This window comes from Vicugna pacos, chromosome X (genome assembly GCF_048564905.1).
Source record: "Vicugna pacos chromosome X, VicPac4, whole genome shotgun sequence".
NCBI lineage: Eukaryota > Metazoa > Chordata > Mammalia > Artiodactyla > Camelidae > Vicugna > Vicugna pacos.
The window spans coordinates 45,397,515-45,422,748 of NC_133023.1; the positions used below are offsets into that span (position 1 = coordinate 45,397,515).

At 36.6% G+C, this 25,234-nt stretch overlaps 1 protein-coding gene across 2 annotated transcripts in view; it reads left to right on the forward strand.

Annotated features, from left to right (window-relative positions):
- Positions 1 to 25,234, forward strand: part of FAAH2 (fatty acid amide hydrolase 2) — a 259,715-nt gene that overhangs the window by 49,992 nt on the left and 184,489 nt on the right. For both annotated transcript variants that reach the window (XM_072956516.1, XM_006218839.4), the window contains one exon: positions 4,264 to 4,346. In XM_072956516.1, coding sequence (XP_072812617.1) covers positions 4,264 to 4,346 — 83 coding nt within the window. The remainder of the gene's footprint in view (positions 1 to 4,263; positions 4,347 to 25,234) is intronic.

The window sequence follows — 25,234 nt, forward strand, 5'->3', positions numbered from 1 at the left end:
CAAACTCATGCAGTAAACTCAACTAATAGCTTTCTTAAGCTTTTAATACAAATGCAATTCCTTCTTTATGCAACCCAACAAAATAGTATAAAGTGAAGTTGTTAGATACCAATACCATGCTGTCTTGATGACTGTAGCTCTATAGTATTTTTTTTCTTTCTTTCTCTTCAGTAATGCTTTGGCAACTCTAGGTCTTTGATGGTTCCATATAAATTTTATTATGATTTGTTCTAGTTCTGTGAAATATGTCCTGGGTAGTTGGATAGGGATTGCATTAAATCTGTAGATTGCCTTGGGCAGTGTGACCATTTTAACAATATTGATTCTTCCAATCCAAGAGCATGGAATATCTTTCCATTTTTTAAAGTCTTCTTTAATTTCCTTCATCAATGGTTTATAGTTTTCTGTGTATAATTCTTTCACCTCCTTGGTTAGATTTATTCCCAGATATTTTATTACTTTGGGTGCTATTTTAAAGGGGATTGTTTCTTTACTTTCTTTTTCTGTTGATTTATCGTTAGTGTAAAGAAATGCAACTGATTTTTGAACGTTAATTTTGTAACCTGATATCTTGCTGAATTCTTCTATCAGCTCTAGTAGCTTTTGTGTGGACCTTTTAGGATTTTCTATATATAGTAACATGTCATAAGCATATAACGATATGGAGCTTTCTGAATCTATATTGCATTTTTAATTTAAATTGGAAAACACTGTTCAGATCATATGAAACACATGAATTTCAGGTTTTAAGATTAGCTGTATCTTACAGAATATTAGCTATAGTCTTTATTTTGGCTGAAATGCAAAAATATGATTAATAACTCAATAATAGATTGGTTACAAATACTTCCCATTGATAGCAGTGCCAGTCCTAGAACAAAATATGAGTGAAACATATTTGTAAGTCATTTGTCTTTTAGTGCCCCAAATATGTAGATCCTAACACTAAGTCCTTAATATGCATCTGCAAGATGAGTGAAGAGAAAGCTCACATGTCTGGAAAACTGGAATTTAAACAATCCTGTAAATAGTTAAAATTTGCTTTCAAAATTTAAGTAACGTTGCATATTTTATTTAGACTAAACTTATGGTTAAATTAACTTGTGACCCATTGGGTCATAACCACTAAATATGTAAAAAGATTAGAAAAAAACCCTGTATGCAGAGATGAAACTAAACTCTGTAAGTGGTGCATGCTGAGTAACCATTCACTGCAACTTCTCTTTTGTTTGGCACAGTGACAGTGGTCAGATGCCTCAGGTACAGAATATCTCTGAACACCAATTTCTGTTTACTTTGTTACCCAAGAATTCCTCAGGTACAGAATATTCAAGTACACACCTAGGTAAAACCAAATCTTCTGTTTAGATTGTTTTTAATGGCAATAGCAAGACCTGTAATTCAACTTTATTTTCTTTAAATGTCATCACTATTTTTCAAGTGTTTGAAGGACCAGAGACAGCAAATTTTCACAGGGCTTCATTTTGGCCATTTTTTCCCCAAAGAGTTGATAGCAGTACACAATACCAGTTGAAATACCAAAGAGGCAGCCTTTCTCGGATTCCCATACCACTTGCCCCCTACTGTTAAAGTTACTCAGGACTCCTGTGGGAAAATTGGAATTGGGTGCCTCAAGTCCAAGGGAGCTCCTGGGCCTCTTCATTCATCAGAATGTTCCTCTCTTTTTACCATATGAGAGGCTCCTGTCCTATTTAATTGTTTTCCTGAATCAGACTCATAATTATGTATAATGTACACATTGATGGGTAGAACTATGTATCCCAGAAAAATAAAAGGCACTGCATAGGCAAAGAATTGATACAAGAAGCCACCTAAAGGAAGCCCTAGCATTAGTCCTAGTCCAGAAAAAGTGTCAAGACTTCCCAATACTGTAGCCACATTATTTGGGAATGCCTCTGTAAGGATAGAAGAAGATGAAGTTATTGCTGCAGCAAAAGGCATTGAATCAGTTATTCTCATTAGAAAATACATAGCAATAAATGCTGGTCCTTTTAGAACTTGGTCCAATACAACAAAGAGAACTGTAATTTCTCCTGAGACAAATATTCTTGATACAAACACACATTTTACTCCAATATGTACATGATACTTTTCAAATACCAAAGATGCCAGCAAGTCCAACAAAGCATGATATCCAAGGATCGTACTAATGATATTTCCAGCCTCCTTGGGGAAAAAAAAAGTGGAAGGATAGAATAGCACATCATAGAAAATAAGTTAGTGGAAGTTGCTGATACCAATATAAAAATCTGTTCTCTCAAAAGCAACCTGATTAAGTTTCTAAATATCAGAAGACATTTATTTAGATGTGGCATTTTATTACTGAGTAGGCTGAATGGTGGTGAAGAAATGGCAGAGAATAATTTGGCACTAATACAAGTCCCACATACCCAGCTGGTAAATTAAACTTCTCTAAAACAAAGAGGGACAGTGTAGGATCAGGGAAGCAAAAACATGAGCTGAGTGAGGTAATGATGAAGGATATAAGGGCAACCTTGGGTAAAGGGATGAGTTTCCAGAATGAGTGTTTTCCTGTTGTTTAACACTTTAAGAGCAACATCTACCAATTGAGAAGGATTTATTTCAAATACATCATCTAATTTTTGCAGTTTTATCATATTCACCATTCTAGCATTCTCAGGGGCCTTGGAATCTGCTGTAGACCTGATAAATCCTTTCCAAAAATTCAAAGGTGGTCTTTATATGTTTTTTGCTGGATTTCTTTAATTTTGTTAAACCCATACTACTGGCTATTTGAATTTAGGTCCCCTATGGGATAATGTAGAAGAAATTGTCCTGTGCCCAGATTGGTTCCTGGTTCAAACTAGGTGCCCTGTCAGGTCTTAGATGGCAATACCACACCAGGTCTCTGTGCCCCAGTAACTAACATAGGATTTTAAAATTGATCCCTATAAGGAAAGGAAGTCAGTCCAGCCACTTCCTGAGCCCCAGTGTCAGGAATTGGGGATGGCTGTGTAGAAATGGGAAGCAATGGAAAGAGTGCATACATTAACATAGCAGCCAGAGTGGCTGGGACAGCTGGCTCAGCCAGAGAGTTAAGGACATACTTATACTAAAATTTATGTGCTATTTATCTGAAATTCAAATTTAACTTTGTATCCTGATTGTATCTAGAAACTGTGTCTTAATGAGCTTTTATGTCTCCACTACTCAACTCCTGGATTTTGCAAATCTGATGTATAATGTTAAGGTTCAGGGTATTACTATAAAATGATGCGTATTATGATACTGGTTATTAACTAGAAAATGTACTCCCTAGTTGAGTATATATACATAATATCTCTGAACTCCAATTTCTATTTACTTTGTTACCCAAGAATTCCAAGAATGGAGACTTGGTTAAAGCTAGAAAAAGGAAAAAAAAAAGCTTTTATTTGGGGTTTGTTAAGATTGCAGCAGAGGAAGTACGAATCCAAGAAAGCACCTAAATTGTGTTCCACCAGACTATAAAATGGAAGAACCTTATAAAGTTAAAATCTGCAAGGCCACAGTTAGTTACTTAAGTTGTTTGTCAAGAATTACAAATGGAGCTAGTAAGAAGTAAGGGTGGTTGTTAAGCAAGGTTGGAGTTTGAAATGATAATGATTACATAGTTGTGAAGTGGGGTGGGGAGTTTGAAACTATCAGATTGCAGCTAGCAGTTGCTAGCAGATAACTGTTTTTAATGAGGGGGAGGTAATTAGGTTTATTCACTTATTTATGTTTAGAGGAGGTACTGGGGATTGAACCTAGGACCTCGTGCTTGCTAAGCATGCACTCTACCACTTGAGCTATACCCATCCCCCTAGCAGATACTGTTTTGAAAATGGCTGGTGTGGTCCTTGAGTTTGATACAGTTCAGAAAGTTCAAGTTCTCAGTGATGTAGGAATGTCTAAGATAACATCCACAGTAGTTACCTTGCTCCATTTTGTCTGCCTGAACCATAGTTACTCCATTTTTATTTTTAAATGATCTTAAATATGTCATCAACTTGGAGGGGAGTTTATGCCCTTTATCTCTACCCATCATTAAGAGCCTTCTAATACTGGTATACTATTGATTACTTAGCTTCAAGATAGATTTCTTTTATCTCCTCACTGTGGACTGTACTAGATAATTCACTGAAGATGTCCCAAATAAAAAGTGGTTGATGCACATACCAAACTTTCGTTAAGTACTTGTTGAATGGATGAATTGTTCAATAAATAAATACCTGCTAACTAAATTATTATATTTTGCAGGTGAAATGCATAGATGTTGTTCAGGCTTATATCAACAGAATCAAGGATGTGAACTCAATGATCAATGGAATTGTCATGTACAGGTGAATATTTTTACTTTCTCATGGTTTTCCTTCTATTTCTATTGACATGCCAGCTTAGCATATTTCCTGTGTTGCTCTTCCCCTGTTTCTTTCCTTTGATTTCCTACTTGGACCTCCCCTGACTCCTAATTCAGCACTTTCTACCCTTTGTTGGGCATTTATATTTATATAATCTGCCTCCTCCTGCCCTCTATTGACTGTAACATCTTTGATGGTAAGGAATGAATTTCATTGGATTTTACATATCTAATATCCAGAACAAGGCCTGAAACTTGGTAGACATCATCATCAAATGCTTACAAAATAAGTGAGCCTTTGGTTCTAATAAGAGAACCTTTCTTTCACCCCACATTTTTCAATGTAGATTTTGTATAATAGAAGGTATTTTTTAAAGGTATTATATGTGGAACTTCTAGATCTCAATTGCCAAGTAAACCTTTTTAGGGAGCTATGAGGTATTAAAGGGATAAAACTTGGATTTGTTTCCTGTGTCATTCTACGCACTGTCTAGAACAGTTCTTATTGTACCATGACATAAGGTGGCATTTCCCAGATCTCCATCATTCATATGCCATCTTTAGGATTTCTGTCTTGTTTGCACAGCAACTCTGTTTTTGTTAACTAATATACTTAATAAAACTAAATCACTTATTTTATATGTCAATCATTTTAAATGAAAATGTGTATTAATACAAAAAATTGAAAACTACTATCATGTGACACAGTTACTGTATATTGACCTAAAACAGATAGCCAGATATTTCTCCAGCAAAGGTGAATTTATTTGGAATCAGGAAAAAATTGCAATTCAAGGTCTGCAACCATGGGGAGCCAAGTGCAAGTTCCTCACTTGGCAAGGGAAAGAGAAAACACTTTTATAGAGAGGAAAAGGGAGTTTGGAGGGCTATAGTAAGCAAAGAGTCTGTGGCTTATTTTTGGCTGAGTACTTGCCAGGAAGAAGAGTCTTTCATCTTACTGTTGGGCTCTACTGTGGTTGCAGAGCATGAGAACTCCCCATTTTAGTTTCCCTACTCTATTTGATTAATGTTTATTATTTTTATATGTATATAAAATTTTAAAAATCACATTGTGAAATTATAAACATTTAAAACACATTTATGAACTACAAGTAGTACATCAAATTGATTTGCATTATACTAGTTACTTCACTATAGATGTGAATACTGTGACCCAGAGAAGTTATTTTCCTAGGGTCATACAGCTAGTATGTGACAGAGCAATGATCCATGTAAACCCCCCCCCCAAAAAAAGGAAGTACATAAAGTCTTTCTGTTCTAGGAATTCTCCCGAGCCCTTTTCCTTTTTCTATGGATTGGTCCTATGTTCTAACACATTCAGCAGCTCTTCATCCCAGAAATATTTCCCCAGATTTTGCACTGGGTTTTTATTTGAAATGTAATTTGGGGTTCATTTACTGATAGAATATGTCTTTAAATATTTGAGAAAGAGAAGGACTCCAATTCTGCTATTTTTATTTCTCTATTACCTTTTAAAGAGTGATTCATAGGAGAGATGTCTTTTGTTTCAGGGCTTGTTTCTGTGTGTAAGGATACTATTAAAGTTTTGACAGATTTAAATTGTCCTTGTGGAAAGTGATGATTTGGACCTATGAATAGGAGACTGCAGAGGTTGCTGGTGGGTGGATTGGAGGAGCAGGGCAGGACAGTGGCTATCAGAGACTGAAGATATGGAGAGAGATAAGACATGGATGCTTCTATAAGAGATGTTCAGAAATAATTTTATGAAGTTTATTTGTCCTATGTGTAACATCAGTGTTTATTCCTATCTTAAAACACTCAAAATTGCTTTATTACCCTAATTATGTTTCTACTGTACTTGAAATAAGAATATTTGCAGTAAAGTGAAAAAAATACATAAGTAAGACATCTAGCATAGAACCTTAAATCAATCACTCCATGTTAGCTATTACTCTTGTTATGGTTGTTACAAGAGAAGCTCAGTAAGTGGATCTGACCTTATGGTTATACAGTTTTACTGTATTACTATTCATTTACTTGGCACTAAAACTTATTCTTAGGGCAGTTCAGTGATTAAAGTCACACAGCTATGAAATAGGAGGAGGGAATATAAACTATAATTCTGCTGGTTCCTAGCTTCCTCTTTCTACTCTTAACTGATCAGAAAATGTTCACCATTTTATCACCTTCTTCCCAAACCTATTCTTCTACCCAGTCACAGAAGTAAGACACCTGACTATAACCATGGGCTCCAACTTCTTCCCTTCTTTCCAAAGACTATCACTCAACCCTAATTAATTTAAAAGTTTTGCTAGCTCTTTTTCCTTATTTCCCATTATGCCAGCATTCTCTGTTCTTTTATATTCTATTCCTTTGTCATATTGAACTACTCTATTTCCGCTGACTTATTGTGCTCTCTCCTATCTCCATAACTTTACATATGTTGTTTCTTCTCACTGGAATATCTTCCCTTTCCCCACCTCTTCTATATTTGGCTGGCAATATTTTAGAACCCAGGTTAGGTCTCAGTTCCACTTTATTTCATCATCTTAGCCTGTTTGAAGCATCTACATTTGCGCTCCAAGAGCACATTGTGTACTTGTCACACTTGTTTCATTCAGGGTCCAGAAACCACACTATTTTAACAAAGAATGTAAACATGGAATTGTTGAAATAGATGTTTAAGAATGAAAAAACAAAAAACATAGCACTAGAATAACACAGAAATAATGACTGCAGGAACCAACTGCCACCGCTGAGTCTGAGAGAACAAAGAAAAGAGATTGGGATTATTAGAACCTTAGAAACTCAAAGGATATGCCTACAGAACTTGGACTCAGACATATGTGAAGAGGGTGCTGCCTGGCTGCTGCTGCTATCTCAGAAGCTTAGAGAAGAAACCTTGTAGAGCTGTGGTTCCAACCTGTGAGGAGCAGTTGCCAACTGACTGATACTGGTACTTCTGAGCAGGTGTAGTAAGGCTGGTTCTATAGTGTGGAAAGAAATAGAAAGCTGGAATCAACTATGTTGCCTGGATTAAAGGCCATTGTTGAGGTAATGTTGTCAGGAGCAGCAAACAAAGTGGAGGAAACAAATCTCTTCACTTTTTGCCTTGCTTTCCAGTCTCTAGGGCCCTGTCTTTGAAGAATCTAAGAAGAAACCAGTTGGCAAAAGAAAACTTAGTTTTAACTTAGGAAAACTTTCCCATCACAAAGTGAGGGTATTGAATGCTTGGTTTGGGGCTGAGAGATGGTAGTATAATAACTGATTCAACACTACATTGACGCTGTGGTCTTAATTGTCTCACCTACTAGACTGAACTTCTCAATGGCAGGAACCATAACTGATTCATCTTGATATTCTCAATGTCTTGCACATGTTCTGACATAATAGTTCTTAATTAAATGATGCATTTAGGTGTTTTCTTAGGCTATGCTCATGTTTTAACTTAAAATGAGGCTTCCTCTTAAGCCCTGCAAACTGCCACATTTCCAAGTCCTTCTGAACTGACTTACAGTCCACAGTTTCTCTTCCTTGTCTGGAAAAGTACAGATTTCCTACTAGTTTTAGGCCTTGCTCCTTAGAGCATATATGGTCATGCATTCCAGCCAATAGATACATTCTTTCCAAACATTGCACAACATGGAAAATGGTCAAGGAAAGCTTGCTGGGAGGCCTAGAGTCCAAAGATCATAAGGCTAGCAAAAATGCATACTTATGGAGTCACACAGACCCAAGTTGGAATCCTTCTGTTATTTAGTAGTTGTATGGCCTTAACCGTGTTTCTGAACCTCTCTGGGTCTTTGTTTCATTCTTTATAAAATGGAAAAGTAATATAGACCCTTAAGATATATAGTTTTATGAAATTAAATGTTTATAAAACACCTGACACTTTCTCTCCTTTATCCAACAAACAATTGTTAAATTCCTTCTGTGTGCCTGATATTGTGCTAGATGTTAGGGAATACAAAGGTGAACAAAACGCAACCCCTGGCCTCTTTCACCTGAGAGTCTAGTGGATGAGCCATAAAAATAACTATTGTTTACAGCACAGTGGGATTAAGGCTCTAATAGGATCAGAAGAGGATACTGTAGAAGCATAGAAGAGGTGTACCTATCCAGGACTCTGATCTTTTGTTTCTCTTCCTTCTGTTAAACTTGGTCTTAATTTGTTTTCATTTTTCTACTTCCATTAGGTTTAAAGTTACGTTACTGATTTGAGATCTCTTTTTTTCTTTTCTTAAAAATATTTTTATTGAAGTATAGTCAGCTTACAATGCTGTGTCAATTTCTGGTGTACAGCACAATTCTTTAGTCATATAGGAACATGCACATATTCATTTTCATATTCATTTTCACCATAAATTACAAGACATTGAATATAGTTGCCTGTGCTATCCACTATAAACTTGTTTATGTTTTTATATATAGTAGTATCTGCAAATCTCAAACTCCAAATTTATCCCTTCTTATCCCTTTCCCCCGGTAACCATAAATTTGTTTTCTATGTCTGTGAGTCTGTTTCTGTTTTGTAAATAAGTTTGTTTGCCTTTTCTTTCTTTCCTTTTCTTTTCTTTTTTAGATTTCACATATAAGTGATGTCATATGTTGTTTTTCTTTCTCTTTCTGGCTTATTTAACTTAGAATGACATTCCCCAGACCCATCAGTGTTGCTGCAAATGGCACGATTTTATTATTTTTTATGGCTGAGTAATATTCCAGTGTATTAAGATACCACTGCTTCTTTATCCCGTCACCTGTCAATGGGCATTTAGATTGTTTCCAAGTCTTGGATATTGTAAATAGTGCTGATATGTACATTGGGGTACATGTATCTTTTTGAATTAAAGTTCCCTCTGGATATAAGGCCAGGAGTGGGATTGCTGAGTCATATGGCAAGTCTATTTTTAGTCTTTTGAGTAATCCCCATATTGTTTTCCATAATGGCTTCACCAAACTACATTCCCACCAACAGTGTAGGAGGGTTCCCTTTTCTCCACACCCTCTCCATTTTTTATTGTTTGTGGATTTGAATGATGGCCATTCTGACTGGTGTGAGGTGATACCTCATTATAGTTTTGATTTGCATTTCTCTGATAATTAGTGATATTGAGCATTTTTTTCATGTGATGTGCCTTTTGGTCATTTGTATGTGTTCTTTGGAGAATTGCTTGTTTAGGTCTTCTGCCCATTTTTGGATTGGTTGATTTTTTTGTTATTAAGTTGTATGAGCTGTTTATATATTCTGGAAATTAAGCCCTTGTTAGTTTCTTTATCTTTTGTGTATATATGTTTAGGTGCTATGAACATGAGTGCATATACATTTACAATTATTATATCAACTTTGTGGATAATGAGTTTTTATCTTGTTACATTTTTTGATAAAAAATGTGTTTTATTTAAGTATAAATATTCATGTTCTCTTCTGTTTTCCATTTGCATGGTATATCCTTTTCTTTCCTCTCTATTTTAGCCTGTGTGTGTCTTTAAGTTAGTATTAGTATCCTATAGGCAGAATTTAGTTGGGTTTTCTTTTGTTTTTTCCCCCTCAGTCATTCTGTTTTCTGATTGGATAGTTTAACCCATTTAAATTTAAAATAATTATTGATAGATAAGAATTTAGCATTATCATCTTGTATATTTTTTTCTAACAATTTCATATTCCTATTTCCCTTCCATCTTCTCTTGCTATCTTCTTTTGCAATATGGTAATATTCTTTAGCAGTATGCATTGAATTATTTTTCTGTGTCTTTATCAGCTTTTTGCTTTGTGGTTACTATGAAGCTTACATAAAACATCACTTAATTGCAACAGGCTATTTTAGATTGATAATGCATTTTATCACATAAAAATCTTTACCATTTTACTCCCTCTTCCACATTTTGTGTTTATCATGTTTCAATTTATAACATCATATATTACATATATATTACAAATTATTGGACTTACAGTAATTTTTAACATATCTTCCTTTTAAACTTTATACTAGAGGTAAATGACATATACACCTTCACAACATTGTGACAGTATTCTTAATTTGACTATATGCATATCTCTACAATTGAGTTTTATACTTTCTTTTTTTTTAAATCTTTTATTGATTTATAATCATTTTACAATGCTGTGTCAAATTCCAGTGTAGATCACAATTTTTCAGTTATACATGAACATATATATATTCACTGTCACAATTTTTTCTCTGTGAACTACCATAAGATCTTGTATATATTTCCCTGTGCTACACAGTATAATCTTGTTTATCTATTCTACATTTTGAAATCCCAGTCTATCCCTTCCCACCCCCCGGCCCCTTGGCAACCACAAGTTTGTATTCTATGTCTATGAGTCTATTTCTGTTTTGTATTTATGCTTCATTTGTTGTTGTTGTTTTTGTTATTATTATTATTATTATTAGATTCCACATATGAGCAATATCATATGATATTTTTCTTTTTCTTTCTGGCTTACTTCTGTACACTGACATTCTCCAGGAGAATCTATGTTGCTGCAAATGGCGTTATGTTGTCAGTTGTTATGGCTGAGTAGTATTCCATTGTATAAATATACCACTTCTCCTTTATCCAGTCATCTGTTGATGGACATTTAAGTTATTTCCATGTCTTGGCTATTGTAAATAACTCTGCTATGAACATTGGGGTGCAGGTGTCATTTTGAAGTAGGGTTCCTTCTGGATAGATGTCCAGGAGCAGGATTCCTGGGTCATACAGAATGTCTATTCATAGTCTTTTGAGGAATCTCCATACTGTTTTATACAGTGGCTGTACCAAACTGCATTCCCAGCAGCAGTGTAGGAGGGTCCCCTTTTCTCCACAGCCTCTCCATCATTTGTGGACTTTTGAAAATGACCATTCTGACTGGTGTGAGGTCATTCCTCATTGTAGTTTTGATTTGCATTTCTCTGCTAATTAGTGAAATTGAGCATTTCTTCATGTGCCTATTGATCATTTGTATTTCTTCCTTGGAGAATTGCTTGTTTAGGTCTTCTGCCTATTTTTGGATTGGGTTTTTTTTCTTATTAAGTCATATGAGCTGCTTATATATTCTGGAGATCAAGCCTTTGTCCTTTTCATCATTTGCAAAAATTATCTCCCATTGGGTAGGTTGTCTTTTTGTTTTAATTATGGTTTACTTTTTTGTGCAGAAATTTGTAAGTTTCATTAAGTCCCATTTGTTTATTCTTGCTTTTATATCTATTGCTAAGTTGGACTGCCATAGGAGAGCATTTTTGAGATGTCTGTCTGATAATGTTTTGCCTATATTTTCTTCCGGGAAGTCTATATTATTTTGTCTTATGTATAAGTCTTTCCTCTATTTTGAGATTATTTTTTGATATGGTATAAGGGAGTGTTCTAGCTTCATAGTTTTACATGCTGCTGTCCAGTTTTCCCAACACCATTTGCTGAAGAGACTGTCTTTATTCCACTATATATACTTGCTTGCTTTGTCAAAGATGAGTTAACTAAAAGTTTGTGGGTTTATTTCTGGGATCTCTATTCTGTTCCATTGGTCTATATGTCTGTTTTTGTACCAATACCATGCTGACTTGATGACTGAGCTCTATAATATTATCTGAATTCTGGGAGAGGTATTCCTCCAGCCTCTTTCTTTTACTTCAGTAATCCTTTGGCAATTCTAAGTCTTTGATGGTTCCATATAAATTTTATTATGATTTGTTCTAGTCCTGTGAAATATGTCCTGGGTAATTGGATAGGGATTGCATTAAAACTGTAGATTGCCTTGGGCAGTGTGACCAATTTAACAATACTGATTCTTCCATTCCAAGAGCATGGGATATCTTTCCATTTTTTAAAATCGTCTTTAATTTCCTTCATCAAAGGTTTATAGTTTTCTGTGTATAATTGTTTCACCTCCTTGGTTAGATTTATTCCTAGTTATTTTATTATTTTGGGTATGATTTTAAAGGGGATTGTTTCTTTTCTTTTTTTTTCTGTTGATTCATAAATAGGGTAAAGAAATGCAACTGATTTTTGAACGTTAATCTTGTATCTTGCTAACTTGCTGAATTCTTTGATTAGTTCTAGAAGTTTTTGTGTGGACCTTTTAGGGTTTTCTATATATAATATCATGTCATCTGCATATAGTGACACTTTTACCTCTTCTTTTCTAATTTGAATATCTTTTATTTATCTCTCTTGCTTGATTGCTGTGGCTAGGACTTCCAAGACTATGTTAAATAGGAGTGGTGATATTGGGCATCCTTGACTTGTCCCAGATCTTAGTGGGAAGCTTCTGAGTTTTTCACCATTGAGTGTTATGTTGGCTGTGGGTTTGTCATATATAGCTTCTATTATGTTGAGATATGTTCCCTCTATACCCACTTTGGTTAGGGTGTTGAATTTTATCAAAAGCTTTTTCTGCATCTATTGAGATGATCACGTGTTTTTGGTTTTTAGTTTTGTTTTCTCCTCTTGATGTGATCTATTACATTGATTTGTGTATGCTGAACCACCCTTGTGTTCCTGGGATGAACCCCACTTTGTCATGATGTATAATCTTCTTTATGTGCTGTTGGATTGTATTTGCTAATATTTTGGTGAGTATTTTTGCATCTATGTTCATCAGTGATATTGGCCTATAATTGTCTTTTTGGTAGTGTCTATGCCTCGTGTTGGTATCAGGGTGATGGTGGCTTCATAGAATGAGTTTGGGAGTATTCCCTCCTTTTCAATCATCTGGAAGAGTTTGAGAAGGACTGGTATGAGTTCTTCCTTGTATGTTTGGTAGAATTCCCCGGTGAAGCCGTCTGGTCCTGGACTTTTATTTGTAGGGAGGTTTTTTTTTTTTGGCTAATTCAATTTCATTTCTAGTGATTGGTTTGTTCAGGTGGTCAGTCTCTTCTTGATTCAGTCTTGATGGACTGTATGTTTCCAGAGATTTGTCCATCTCTTTTAGGTTATCCAGTTTGGTTCCATATAGTTCATCAACATATTCTCGTATGACATTCTGTATTTCTTTGTTATTTGTTGTAATTTCTCCATTTTCCTTTCTTATTTTGCTTCTTTGTGCCCTGTCTTTTTTCATGTTTGTGAGTTTGGGCAGAGTTTTGTCAACTATATTTGCATTTTCAAAAAACCAGCTTTTGTTTTGATTGATTTTTTCTATGTTTATTTAAGATTATATTTTATTTATTTCCTTCCTGATCTTTATAATTTCCTTCCTTCTGCAGAATTTTGGGTTTCTTTTCTCCTCCTTTTCTAATTTTCTTAGCTAGTGAGTTAGATTGTGTATTTGAGATAGTTCTGCTTTTTTGAGGAAGGCCTGTATCGCTATAAACTTCCCTCAGAGCACTGCCTTTGCTGTGTCCAATAAATTTTGTGTGGTTTTGCTTTCATTTTCATTTGTCTCAAGGTTTCTTTTTTAATTTAAGCTTTGATTTCCTCATTAACCCATTGGTTTTTTAATAGCATATGGTTTAATATTCATGCTTTCCTATTTTTCTCCTTTGTTTCTGTAGTTGAGTAGTAGTTTCATGGCATTGTGGTCACTATAGATTCTTGAGACAATTTTTCTATTCTTAAAATTTTTGAGGTTTCTTTTGTGCCCAAGTACATGATCAATCCTGGAAAATGTTCCATGTGCACTTGAAAAGAATGTATATCCTATTTTTGGGGGGTGTAATGTTCTGAAAGTATCCACCAAATCTAGTTTTTCTATTGTAGTATTTAATTTCTCTGTTGCCTTGTTTGTTTTCTGTCTGGAAGATCTGTGTAGTGATGTTAATGCAGTGTTAAAATCCCCAACTATGATTGTATTCTCATCAATATTCCCCTTTATCTCTATTAGTAATTCTTGTATTGTAAACCTGTACTTAGGTTCTCCTATATGGGGTGCATATATATTAATGATTGTAATAGCTTCATCTTGTATCACTCCTTTAATCATTATAAAATGTCCTTCTTTATCTTTCTTTATGGCCTTTGTTTTAAAGTCTATTTGTCTGAAATCAGTACTGCAACACCTGCTTTTTTTGCTTTTCCATTTGCATGGAATATCCTTTTCCATCCTTTCACTCTCAATCTATATGTGTCCTTCTCCCTAAAGTGGGTCTGTTGTATGCAGCATATTGAAGGTTCTTGCTTTATTATCCAGCCTGCCACTCTATGTCTTTTGACTGGAGCGTTTAGTCCATTAACATTTACAGTAATTAATGATAGATGTGTGTTTATTGCCATTTTGAACTTATCTTTGCAGTTGAATTTTTATATCCCCTTTGTTCCTTTCTTGTTCCTTTTGTGGTTTGATAATTTTCCTTTGTATTATCATGGATTTTATTTAATTTTTGTGACTCCCTTGTAAATTTTTGACTTGTTGTTACCCATTTTTGTAAATCTATTAACTAATTACTGTAACTGTTTTTATTAAACTGATAGTAACATGATCTCAAACCCATTCTACTGTTAAAAAAATTTAAAAAAGAAGGAAAAAATATTCTATATTTCCCTGCCTCCCTCTCCCACTCTCAGTGAGTTGTATGTCTTCTTTTATAATTTCGTGTTTTCTTTATTTGTAATTCATGAGTTACCACCTTTCCAGTTGTGAGTTTCTCTTTTCTGTAGCATCCTGCTGCTTTTCTATTTAGAGTAGCCCTTTCAATAATTCTTTTATCGTGGGTTTAGTGTTGCTAAACTCCTGCAGCTTTTTTTTGTCTGTGAAACTCTTTATTTCTCCTTCTATCCTAAAGGATAGCCTTGCTGGATAAAGTATCCTAGGCTGCATCTTTTTTTCATTCAGGTCTTTGAATATATCTTGACACTCCCTTATGGCCTGTAGTGTTTGTGTAGAGAAATCAGCTGAGAACCTTATGGGGGTTCCCTTGTAACTTACTCTTTGCTTTTCTCTTGCTGCCTTTAGAATCATTTCTTTATCCTTGACTCTTGCCATCTTGATGATGATATGTCTTGGTGTGGGTTTATTTGGATTCTTCCTGTTTGGGACCCTCTGAGCTTCCTGTATTTGGATATCTGATTCCTTCTTTAAGTTTGGGAAGTTTTCAGTCATGATTTCTTGAGAAACCTTTTCAATCCCCTTTGATCTTTCTTCCCCTTCTGGTACACCTATTATGTGAAGATTAGGATGCTTTATATTATCCCATATTTCCCTTATGCTATTTTCATTATTTTTCATTTGCTTATCTTGTAGTTCTTTTGAATGGGTGCTTTCTATTGCCCTGTCTTCTAGATCATTAATTCATTCCTCTGCAATATCTAGTCGGCTTTGCACAGCTATTAGATCATTCCTCATCTCTGTCAATGAGTTTACCCATTCTACTTGGCTCTTCTTTATAGCTTCAATTTCATTTTTGACATATTTTATATCTCTAAACACTGTCTCTTTTAATTCCTTCTACAATTTGATCACTCCTTTTTTGAAATCTTGATCTAGTAGGCTATCGATGTTTATTTCATTGATCTTTCTTTCAGGGAATTTCTCCTGTTCTTTTAATTGGGAAAGATTTCTCTGCTTCTTCATCTTGCTCATACCTCTCTGGCACTGTGGTTTATGGAGTATCAGTTGTCTATTTTGGACCTTAAGTGTTTTATCTATTTGATGCCTATTTAGGAATAGAACTCAGGAAAAAAAGAAAAATAATAAGACAGAGAGAGAAAGAATTTTAATAGAAGGGAGAAAGAGGGTTTGAAAACAGTGTATAATGAATAATAGAAGAGCGAGTTGAAGCAGAGTATTAATCGGGTTGAGACGTCCTTTTAAAACCTTTAAAAAAAAAGAGGGGGATGATGAATAGATGTATTTGAAACCTGTGTCTAATCAATAACAGGACATCAAAACCCAAGAGAAATAGAAATGTATTAAGATGTAAAAATTAAGAGAGTAATAGAAAATAGAACAGGTAAAAACAGATTTAAAAAAAAAGGGGGGGTTTATCGGTGTTCTCCTGGAGTCTGTGTGCTTTTAATGTGAAGTCTTTCTGTCTGCATCCTGCTTTGGAAGCTCAACTTGCTGTTTTCAGAGGCCCTCCATTGGCGCCCTCTTCTGTGCTGCTCCCAGCACCTGTCGGCAAGCAGATTGTGCACCCTCCCAACACTGGGTCAGGTGCAGATCTCCTCTGCTGTGGGCGGTTGGGTCACTGCCCCTCCGGATGCCGCAGTCAGATTTTGCAGACTGGCCAGGTAGGAGGGCGTGTCGTGTGCCCTCCCAGCACCTCGGTCAGGGGCTGTGTTCCTGCTGGTAAGACAGGGGGCCACTCTCCCTCTACCTGCGCTTCCGGTAGCTCCACTGCTCTGTGTGACTGTGGGCTCCGCCCTGGTCGGCACTCCGCAGGTGGGCTCGGGGAAGGCTGAGGGACAACCTTGTCCCTGCTCTGAGCCAGAACCCAGCTCTTTGTTTGTCTTTGTGGAGAAAGTTCTCTGAGGGACCAGGATGGAAGGATCCTATCTGCCCCGGGCTGTAGGCCAGATTCAGTCTGGCCTTTGAGGCTGCTAAGCCCTTCGGTGCGGATGCAGGTTTCGCCCCCGCTACCGCTAGGGTGCTAAGCGCTGGAGGATATGGCGGCTGTGCCTGAGCCCCGCCTCTCTTCCCCCGAAAAGTTTCCGTGGGTTTTCTGAGATGGGTATATGCACCCTTCCCTCGAGAGCTCATCAACCTTGCTGTTTTATGGAGGACCCAGGTTGTTCTGCCCTGTACACTCACAGCCACGGCACACAGCCCCTTGCGTTCCCCCCGGGGCTGCCTCTGTGCAACCGCCCCTTCCTCTGCCCGGCTTCTGCAGCCTGGCCCTGCCCGCCACTGCAGGCCCGCGTCTCAGGCTGGGTGTCGGGGGGATGCTCTGTGCCCGTTTAACTTTGTTCTGTCAGTCAAGGGCTGCTCTGTACAGATCCAAGCCTCGGAGGCTCCCCCTCAGTCCTGCTGGCCTCTCAGTTGGAGAGGGGAGACCCAGGGAGTGAGCGCCAGTCCTTCTTTGCCACTCCCTCCCCGTGGGACCCGTTCAGCACTGCTTTGCCTTTTGTTCTTTTTTCCTTTTCTCCTAGCAGATTTTTGGCGTCTTTATCTTTTGAAGAGGACGATGTTCTGTGGGAATTCCACAGGTGCTCTGGTTGGCTGATTGGGTCTGTAGATGTGGGTCTTGGTGTATTTGTGGGAGAGGGTGAGCTACGAGCGTCCTTCTACTCTGCCATCTTCTCCTTGGATCCCCAAATGTAATTTTTCTATTGTATTATTTAATTTCTCTGTTGCCTTATTTATTTTGTGTCCTGAAGATCTGCTTACTGACATTAATGCAGTGTTAAAATCTCCGACTATGATCGTGTTCCCATCAGTATCCTCCTTTATCTTTGTTAGTAATTGTTTTATGTATTTAGGTGCTCCTATACTGGGTGCATATACATTAATGTGTGTAAAATCCTCATCTTGTATTGCTCCTTTAATCGTTATAAAATGTCTTTCTTTATCTTTCTTTATGGCCTTTGTTTTAAAGTCTATTTTGTCTCAAATCAGTACTGCTCACCTGGTTTTTTTGGCTTTTCCATTTGCATGGAACATCCTTTTCCATCCTTTCACTCTCAATATATATGTGTCCTTCTCCCTAAAGTGTGTCTCTGTTATGCAGCATATTGAAGGTTCTTGCTTTATTATCCAGTCTGCCACTCTATGTCTTTTGACAGAAGCATGTAGTCCATTAATAATTACAGTAATTAGTTATCAATGTGTGTTTATTGCCATTTTGAACTTATTTTTGCAGTTGATTTGGTATTTCCTTTTTGTACCTTTCTTCTTCCTTTTGTGGTTTAGTAATTTTCCTTTGTATTATCATTGATTTTATTTCGTTTTTGTTACTCCCATGTAATTTTTTTGGCTTATGGTTACCCTTTTTTCTAAGTCTACTAGCCCATTACTATAAGTGTTTTTATTAAACCAATTGTAACATGATCTCAAACCCATCCTACGGAGAACAAAAAAAATTAAAAAGAATGAAAAAAAATTCTATATTTTCCTGCGTCCCTCTCCCACTGTCAATGATTTAGATGTCTTCTTTTACAATTTTGTGCTTAATTTATTTGTAATTCATGAGTTATCAGCTTTCTAGTTGTTTGTTTCTCATTTCTGTAGCCTCTTGCTGCTTTTTTATTTTGAGTAGAACTTTCAGTATTTCTTTTAGCATGGGTTTAGTGTTGCTAAACTCTTGTAGTTTTTGTTTGTGTGTGAAATTCTTTATCTCTCCTTCTATCCTAAAGGTTATCCTTGCTGGATACAGTATCCTAGGCTGCATCTTTTTTTCATTCAGGACTTTCAATATATCTTGTCACTCCCTTCTGACCTGTAGTGTTTTTGTAGAGAAATCAGCTGAGAGTCTTATGCAGGTGCCCTTGTAACTCAGTCTTCCCCCCCCTTTTTTTTGCTGCCGTTTAGATCGTTTCTTAATCCTTAACTCTGGCCATCTTGATGATGATATGTCTTGTTGTGGGTCTATTTGTGTTCTTCCTGTTTAGGACCCTCTGAGCTTTCTGTAGTTGTATATCTGATTCCCCTTTAAGTTTGGGATGTTTTCAATCATGATTTCTTCCAATACCTTTTCAATCCCCTTTGATCTTTCTTCCTCTTCTGGAACCCCTATTATGCAAATATTGGCACACTTTATATTATCCCATAGGTCCCTTATATTGTTTTTATTTGTTTATCTTGTATGTATTCTGATTGTGTGCTTTCTGTTGTCCTGTCTACTAGATCAGTTTTTTGTTCCTCTCCATTATCTTGTCTGCCTGCACAGCCTTTTGATCAGTTCTCATCTCAGCCAACATGTTTACCAATTCTACTCAGCTCTTCTTTATATTTTCCATTTCATTTTTGACATATTTTGTATCTCCAAACACTATCTCTTTTAATTCCTTCAGTACTTTTATTGCTCCTTTTTTGAAATATTTATCTAGTAGGAAATCGATGTGTATTTCATTGATCGTTCTTTCAGGGAATTCCTCTTGTTCTTTTAATTGGGAATGGTTTCTCTGCTTCTTCATCTTTTTTATAGCTGTCTGGGACTATGACTCATGGAGTATCAGTCATCTATTTTGGTCCCTAAGGAGTTTATTTATTTATCTATCTAATGCCTATGTAGGAATAAAACCTAAAAAAAAGAGAGTGAGAGAGAAAGAGAATTTTAAAAGAGGGGAGAAGAAAACGTTTGTGAACAGTGAATAGTCAATTATAGAAGAGCAATTTGAATGAGAGTAGCAATCGAGTTGAGACGTCTATTTAAAAACCCTTAAAAAGGAGGAAAAAATCAAAAAACAATATTTGAAGCCTCTTTTTAAACAATAACAGGAGATCAAAACCAAAAGAAATGAAAATGAAATCAGGTGGATTTTTAAAAATAATAGTAATATAACTACTTTAAAAGAAAAATTTAAAAGGAATTAAAACTAGACACATATATAATTGTTTAAAAAGTAGAAATTAAAAAGGTAATGCAAAATAGAACAGATAGTAAAAGATAAAATAAAGAGAATTTTAAAAGAAGAGAGGAAAAAAATTTTGAAAACAGTCTATAATGAATAATAGAAGAGCAAGTTGAAGCAGAATAGCAATCGGTTTGAGATGTCTTTTAGAAACCTTTAAAAAAGAAGAAAAGAGGGAAAAATGTATTTGAAACCTCTGTATAATCAATAACAGGACATCAAAACCAAGATAAATAAAAATAAAATGACATGGATTTTTAAAAATAATAATTTTTCAAAAAAATTTAAAAGGTATTAAAATTGGGATCACATATAATTGTTTAAAAAGTAAAAATTAAAAAGGTATTAGAAAATAGACTAGGTAAAAATACATTAAATAACTGGGGGTGGTGGTTTTCTCATGATTATGTGCTCTTAATGTGAAGTCTTTTTGTCTTCTCCCTGTTTTGCGAACTCAGCTTGCTGTTTCCAGAAGCCCTCCATTGGCGCTCTTGTTTGTGCTGCTCCCAGTGCCTGTTTGATAAGCAGATTGTGCCATCTCCCAACACTGGGTCAGATGCAGCTCTCCTTTATTGTGGGCAGTCTGGTCACTCCCCACAGGATGCAGCAGTCAAGTGTTGCAGACTGACCCATTAGGAGGGCTGGTTGCTCCCCCTCTCAGCACCATGGTCAGGTGCAGCGTTCCTGCCGGAAAGGTGGGGGGCCACCTGCCCCTCTTCTGGTGCCGGTTGCTCCGCAGCTTTGTAGTACTGTGAGCTCTGCCTCAGGTCGGTGCTCTGTAGGCAGGCTCAGGAAAGACTGTGGAACAGCCCTGCCCCTGCTCTGGGCCAAATCTCAGCTCCTTGTTTGTCTTGGCAGTGTGAGTTCTCTGAGGGACCAGGACAGAAGGATCCCATCTACCTCAGGCTGTAGACAAGTGTCTGTCTGACCTTTGAGGTTTCTAAGCCCTTAGGTGCAGATTCAGGTTTCGCCCCTGCCCCCACCTGGGTGCTAAGCGCTGGAGGTAAGGCGGCTGTGCCTGAGCCCCACCTCTCTTCACCCAAAAACCTTCCACGGGTTTTCAGAAATGGGTTTATGCACACTTCCCCCCAGGGCACATCAGCCATGTTGTTTTATGGAGGGCCCAGTTTGTTCTGCCCTGTGCAGCCACAACCACAGCACACAGCTCCCTGCAGTCCCCTGGGGCTGCCTCAGTGTAGCCATGCCAGTCCTCTGCCTGGCTCCAGCAGCTCGTCCTGGCCACAGTTGCCAGCTCTTGACTTGGGCTGGGTGTTGCGGGGACCCTCTGTGCCTGCTTAACTTAGTTCTGTCGGTCAAGGGCTGTTCTTTACAGATTCCAGCCTCAGAGGCTCCCTCTCCATCCTGCTGGCCTCTCCATTGGAGAGGGGGAGACATAGCAACCGATTGCTATTCCTCCTTTGTTGCTCCCTCCACACAGGACCTGTCCCACACTGTTTTGCCTTTTCTTCTTTCTTTTTTCCTTTTCTCCTATCAGATTTTTGGCCTCTCTGTCTTTTGAGGAGGAGGATGTTTTGTCGGAGTTCTGCAGGTACTCTGGTTGGCTGATTAGTTCCATGGATGTGAATCTTGGTGTATTTGTGGGATTGGGTGAGCTACGAGCATCCTACTAGTCTGCCATCTTTGCCTCCTCTCCATGCTTTCTTTTTTTATGTTACTATTTATCATCCTTTCATTTGAGCTTCTAGAATTTTCTTTAGCATTTCTTTTAAGGAAGTTCTGTGGTAAGAAACTCCCTCATCTTTTGTTTGTCCTGGAAATTCTTTAAGTCTCCCTCATTTTTGATAGACAGCTTTTATGTGTAAATTATTCTTCCTTCATAGCTTTCTTTTCTTTTAGGAATTTATATTTATCATCCCAGTCTCTCCAGACCTTTAAAGTTTCTGTTAAAAATTTTACTCATAACCTTATGGCAGTCTCTTGTATGAGATGATTTTTTTCCCTCTAGTTTCTTTCAAAGGTTTTCATTGTCTTTGATTTTTTTAGTTCTATAATTGATGTCTATGAAATTGTCTTTACATTCAATTTGTAAAGAATTATATGAGTTTTATGTATCTTGATATCCATTTCTCTCCCCAGTTTTGGGAAGTTTTCATCCATTACTTTTTTAAAACAATTTTTCTGCCTTTTTCTCTCTCTCTTCTCCTTTTGAGAATTCTACAATATGACTATTATTTGATGGTGTCCCTTAATACAAGTAAGTTTTCTTCACTTTTTTTCAATCTTTTTCTTCATTAACTATGTAATTTCAAATGAACCATCTTCAAGTTCATAGATTCTTTCTTCTGCTGATTGGGTCATCTGTTGATGCTGTCTCTTTCATTTTTTATTTCATTTATTGTGTTCTTCAGATCAATAGTAACTGGTACTTTTTCTGATTTTTATCTCTCTATTGAATCTCTCATGTTGCACATGTATTGTTTTCCTGAATTTGTTATTTATGTTGCCTTGTAGCTTACTGGGCTTCCTTAAAACTTTGATTTATTTTTCAGGAAGTTCATAGATCTTCATTTCTTTGTGATCAGTTCTTGGAAAATTTTTGTTCTTTTATTGGTGTTATGTTTCTTTGATTTATTTTTTGGTATTTTTGTATTGATATGTGCACATTTGATAGTGTGACCACCTCTTCCAGACTTTACGGACTGGTGTTGGTGGGTCAAGACCTCCACCTGTGGGTGAGTTTGAGAGAGCCACTATGTGGAGCAAGGTGGTTCTGGCTTTTGGGGAAACTCAGTGGCATAGCATCTATGTGGCTCTGTTAGCTTAGGTTATTGTCAGTGAAGATGCAGGGATCCACAGTGGCTAAGGTTGCAGGTGTCTGCAGTGGTCATAAGGGCTTGTGGGGACTTCTTGGGGACAGTGGTTCAGGAAACTATGGCATTGGTATGCCACAGTGGCAATAACTCTTGTGCCTGACACATGGTCACATGCAGACCAGACATGAAACCTGGGGCTGGAGTATGGACACATGTGGACGTACAGTGCATCTGAGGTCTAGGTCTCTGGCTAGCCACAGCAGTGTTGGCTCCTGTGCTTGAGACATAGGTGATCATAGATTTATTGATCATAGATCGTAGATCATAGATTCACAGGCTGTGGAGCTGGGATTTGGAAGACAAGCACATGCAGAGAGGCCACAGAGCTAGGTTCTGTCATGAGTGTACATGGGGTAGCCATGGAGTTGGTGTCTGAACTGTGGATGCATATGAAGCAGTTCTTTCTATGGGGTCTGAGATGTATGGGTTTGGGAAATTGACAGCCCTGATTTCAGGGTAATACAACAACAGCTATTTTTGGGGGAGGATACAGAAATTACTCCCTCTCTGGTGGGCTCGGGATGGTGAGAGCTGTTGATTACCTCAGTGGCGAAAGCTCCTGGCATTCCCTGCAGAATAATCTGTTGGGGTCTATGGTGATGAACACAGTAGTATTCTTCTCTGTGAAAACTTCAGGGAGTTTGTAGCTTTTGTGGCATCTGTTGAGGCCTTCAGCAGAAAAGGCTACTGGAATACTCCATAGAGCAGGCCACTGGGGATGATGTTGGCACCTCCTCCTTGGCTAGTACAGACAAACCCTCCCCTGTATTGTTCCTAGCTGTCTTACCATTCATGCTGATGAGCCAGTAGTTCTCAGTAAAGACTACACAAATACCTCCACAGATTTTCACTAAAATGAGAAAATGCTACTTGTGAGTTCACCTCATATTTTAATACCTTTCCCCTCATATTTTAATACCTTCTGTTTGGAGTTTTTTTTTCTCTTTAACAGGAAGCATTAATAATAACAGAATAATTAACATATTAATGATTTGCATGTTTCAGGTACTGCTATAAATGTTACACATGTGTTAAATAATTAAATCATATCAACAGTCTTGTGGGATAAACATTAATAGTTTCATTATTCATGTGAGGAAACTGAGTACAGAAAGTATAGGTAATATACCTAAGAAGACACAGTAAATAGTGGAGCTGGGATACAAATCTATGTATTTTAGCTGTGGATTAGTACTATGCAGTATAAATAAACATGAGCCACTCAAGTAAGTGTGAATATACTAATAGCCATGATTTAAAAAGTAGAAAAGGAATGGGTGAAATTAATTTTAATAATATGTTATTATTTAAGTATGTCAAAATATAATTTCAACATATTGTACTAGTCACTTTTTAAATGCTCAGTAGAAACATGGCTTACAGATATTGTGTTGGACAGCTCAGATCTAGAGTTTTAAAAAAAAGCTAAATTTGATATAGGCTTTAAAACCAACTAAATTTGGTATAAAATCATGGTTCTGACATTTATTAGCTGAGTGGTCCTGAGCACAATTTTGAATATCTCATCTCAGAGCCTAACTTTCTTGATATGTAAATTGTGCATAATAGTAGTACCTACTTCTCATGATTATTAAGATTGAATGATTGAAGAGTGTTTAGAACAGTGCCTGGCACATATCAATGATTGTTAACTATCGTCATCATCATCATCACTTATTATTCTAACACACTCTATAATATACATTTCTTCCTTTTATGGCAAATTGTCTAAGACATCTGGCAATAACAAATATTACTTATGGACTCCTAATGGTACTTTGCATCAGTTCTCTCACTGCTTCCTTACAACCACACTGCTAGGTATATATCTCAAGTTTACAACTTATGCAACTGAAACTAAGTGAGACAAAAAACCTGCATAGATCACAGAAGTAGAAAATGAGAGCTCCAGAATTTTTGTTCAATTTAAAGGCATAGACTTATTTTTGTGTGAATAGTTTGACTAATTGTTGAAGTAATTATTAAATAACGTTAATACTTCCAGTGAGACAAAAAGTCCTCTATCAGAGTTATCCTTAACTCACATTACTGTTTATTTGAAATATTTAAAATTCCTTTTTTCAAAAGCTAAATTTGAGACACTGAGATATTTCAGACGACAGTGCGTAATTTAGTGATTGTATTACCATACATACTCAAACTGTTATTTTAGTTGTTTTGATTTAATTGAATGTTTCTGAGCATTTCTGTAATATACACTTACTGTAGAATATTTGCAAGTTACAAAAACAATGTTTACACATAATCTTAGCACCATGAGTGTTTATTCACTGTTAAAACTTGTTTTGTTTACAGGAAGGTAATATGTCATGTATAATGCATGTAACATGATTTTTTCTCACATTAAGTTTAAATTAGAAGTATAACATTGCACCCTTCTTTTTCATTTAAATTAAATAATTTTATATCATAATAATTGCCAAAGGGCAGTACAAATTTTAAGAAGCACCATTATCATTGACTTACAGTTACCCATAATAGATATCTATATTAATTTATTTGGTGGCAGTCATGTTGCTTTCACATTTTTTCCAGTATAAATAATTGTGCACTGACTATCTTTTTGTATGTATTTTTGTTAGTA